The sequence below is a fragment of the Muscardinus avellanarius genome (genome assembly GCF_963383645.1).
Source record: "Muscardinus avellanarius genome assembly, chromosome: 18".
Lineage (NCBI taxonomy): Eukaryota > Metazoa > Chordata > Mammalia > Rodentia > Gliridae > Muscardinus > Muscardinus avellanarius.
In genome coordinates this window covers 41,613,362-41,615,341 of record NC_137804.1, presented here as the reverse complement: position 1 = coordinate 41,615,341, position 1,980 = coordinate 41,613,362, and the positions used below count along the sequence as shown (strand labels likewise).

The 1,980-nt window shown below is 76.9% G+C and overlaps 1 protein-coding gene across 1 annotated transcript; it reads left to right on the top strand.

The window, feature by feature from the left end:
• Positions 1-385: 385 nt before the first annotated feature.
• On the top strand, positions 386-1,657 carry JUND (JunD proto-oncogene, AP-1 transcription factor subunit; the record flags this gene model as incomplete). The annotated part of the gene is made up of 1 exon (XM_080715293.1): positions 386-1,657. The coding sequence occupies one exon, from the start codon at positions 386-388 to the stop codon at positions 1,655-1,657; it is 1,272 nt and encodes a 423-aa protein (XP_080571419.1).
• Positions 1,658-1,980: the final 323 nt, after the last annotated feature.

The window sequence follows — 1,980 nt, the reverse complement described above, 5'->3', positions numbered from 1 at the left end:
GGTTTTCTGTTTTCGCAAGACTTAGCCTCTAGGACCCCCAACCCCCTCGCGTCCCCAGAGGCGGCGCTGGCGCGTCTCCGCCCAGCCAGGGCCCCACGCGCGGCGCAGGGCGGAGCCTAGGCAGGGCGGGCATCTGTGGGTCGGGCCCATCACGCCACCCGGGACGCGCTTTGACGGGAGGCGGCGCTGGGGGCATGGCTCGTCCACCGAGCTCCCGGGGCGGGGTGACCGAGCCGGGGCCCGCGGCCCGCCCCCATGACGTCAACCCACAAGGCAGCGCGCTGTTGTGCGGTGTACCGCGCGTCGCCGCGGCAACCGCGGCCGGGCGGGCGGCCGCGGCTGGGCCCCGCCCCTTCATGCAAATGATATACGTCATCCGCACCCAATGGCGAGCGGGGGCGGTGAGCTCATCGCGCCGGGCCGAGGCTATAAGAGGGCGCTCGCCCCGCGCGGCGCAGGAGCCGCCGCCAGCGGAGGGCCGGGCGCAGCGGCCTCGGCCGGGGCGGGCTCTGGGCCGAGCGGACGGGGGGGGCGCGGGCCCCCCGGGAGGCCGCGGCCACTCCCCCCCGGGCCGGCGCGGCGGGGGAGGCGGAGGATGGAAACACCCTTCTACGGCGATGAGGCGCTGAGCGGCCTGGGCGGCGGCGCCAGTGGCAGCGGCGGCAGCTTCGCGTCCCCTGGCCGCCTGTTCCCCGGGGCGCCCCCGACGGCGGCGGCCGGCAGCATGATGAAGAAGGACGCGCTGACGCTGAGCCTGAGCGAGCAGGTGGCGGCGGCGCTGAAGCCCGCGGCGGCGCCCCCTCCGGCGCCCCTGCGCGCGGACGGCGCCCCCAGCGCGGCGCCCCCCGACGGCCTGCTGACGTCCCCGGACCTGGGGCTGCTCAAGCTGGCCTCTCCGGAGCTCGAGCGCCTCATCATCCAGTCCAACGGGCTGGTCACCACCACGCCGACGAGCACGCAGTTCCTCTACCCCAAGGTGGCGGCCAGCGAGGAGCAGGAGTTCGCCGAGGGCTTCGTCAAGGCCCTGGAGGATTTGCACAAGCAGAACCAGCTGGGCGCGGGCGCGGCCGCCGCCGCCGCCGCCGCCGCCGCCGCCGCCGCGGCCGGGGGACCTTCGGGGGCCACCGCGGGCGCCGCGCCCCCCGGGGAGCTGGCTCCGGCCGCGGCCGCCCCGGAGGCGCCCGTCTACGCGAATCTGAGCAGCTACGCGGGCAGCGCCGGGGCGGCGGGGGGCCCCGCGACGGTCGCCTTCGCCGCCGAACCCGTGCCCTTCCCGCCGCCGCCGCCGCCGCCCCCGGGCGCGCTCGGGCCGCCCCGCCTGGCCGCGCTCAAGGACGAGCCGCAGACGGTGCCCGACGTGCCGAGCTTCGGCGAGAGCCCGCCGCTGTCGCCCATCGACATGGACACGCAGGAGCGCATCAAGGCGGAGCGCAAGCGGCTGCGCAACCGCATCGCCGCCTCCAAGTGCCGCAAGCGCAAGCTCGAGCGCATCTCCCGCCTCGAGGAGAAGGTGAAGACGCTCAAGAGCCAGAACACGGAGCTGGCGTCCACGGCGAGCCTGCTGCGCGAGCAGGTGGCGCAGCTGAAGCAGAAAGTGCTCAGCCACGTCAACAGCGGCTGCCAGCTGCTGCCCCAGCACCAGGTGCCCGCGTACTGAGCCCGGCGCGGCGCGCATGCGCGGCCCCTCCGCGCGGCGCGGGCTCGCGGGGGGGGCGTGGGCGCCCGGACTCGAGAGGGCGCGGCCCTGGGGACCCCCCCAGGGTGCCCCGGCCTCGGAGAGAGCGCGGCCCGGGGGATCCCCTAGGGCGCCCAGGACTCGGAGAGGGCGCCCCGGACCCGACAAGCTGGACCCCCTGCTCCTGGGGGTGCGAGCGCATGACCCCCTCCTCGTGGCCTCTGTCCCCCGCGCGTGGCCGCCCCGTGTTGCACAGACCTGCGCGCCCAGGCCGCCCCTTTGTACACACCGCTGCGGAAGGGGGC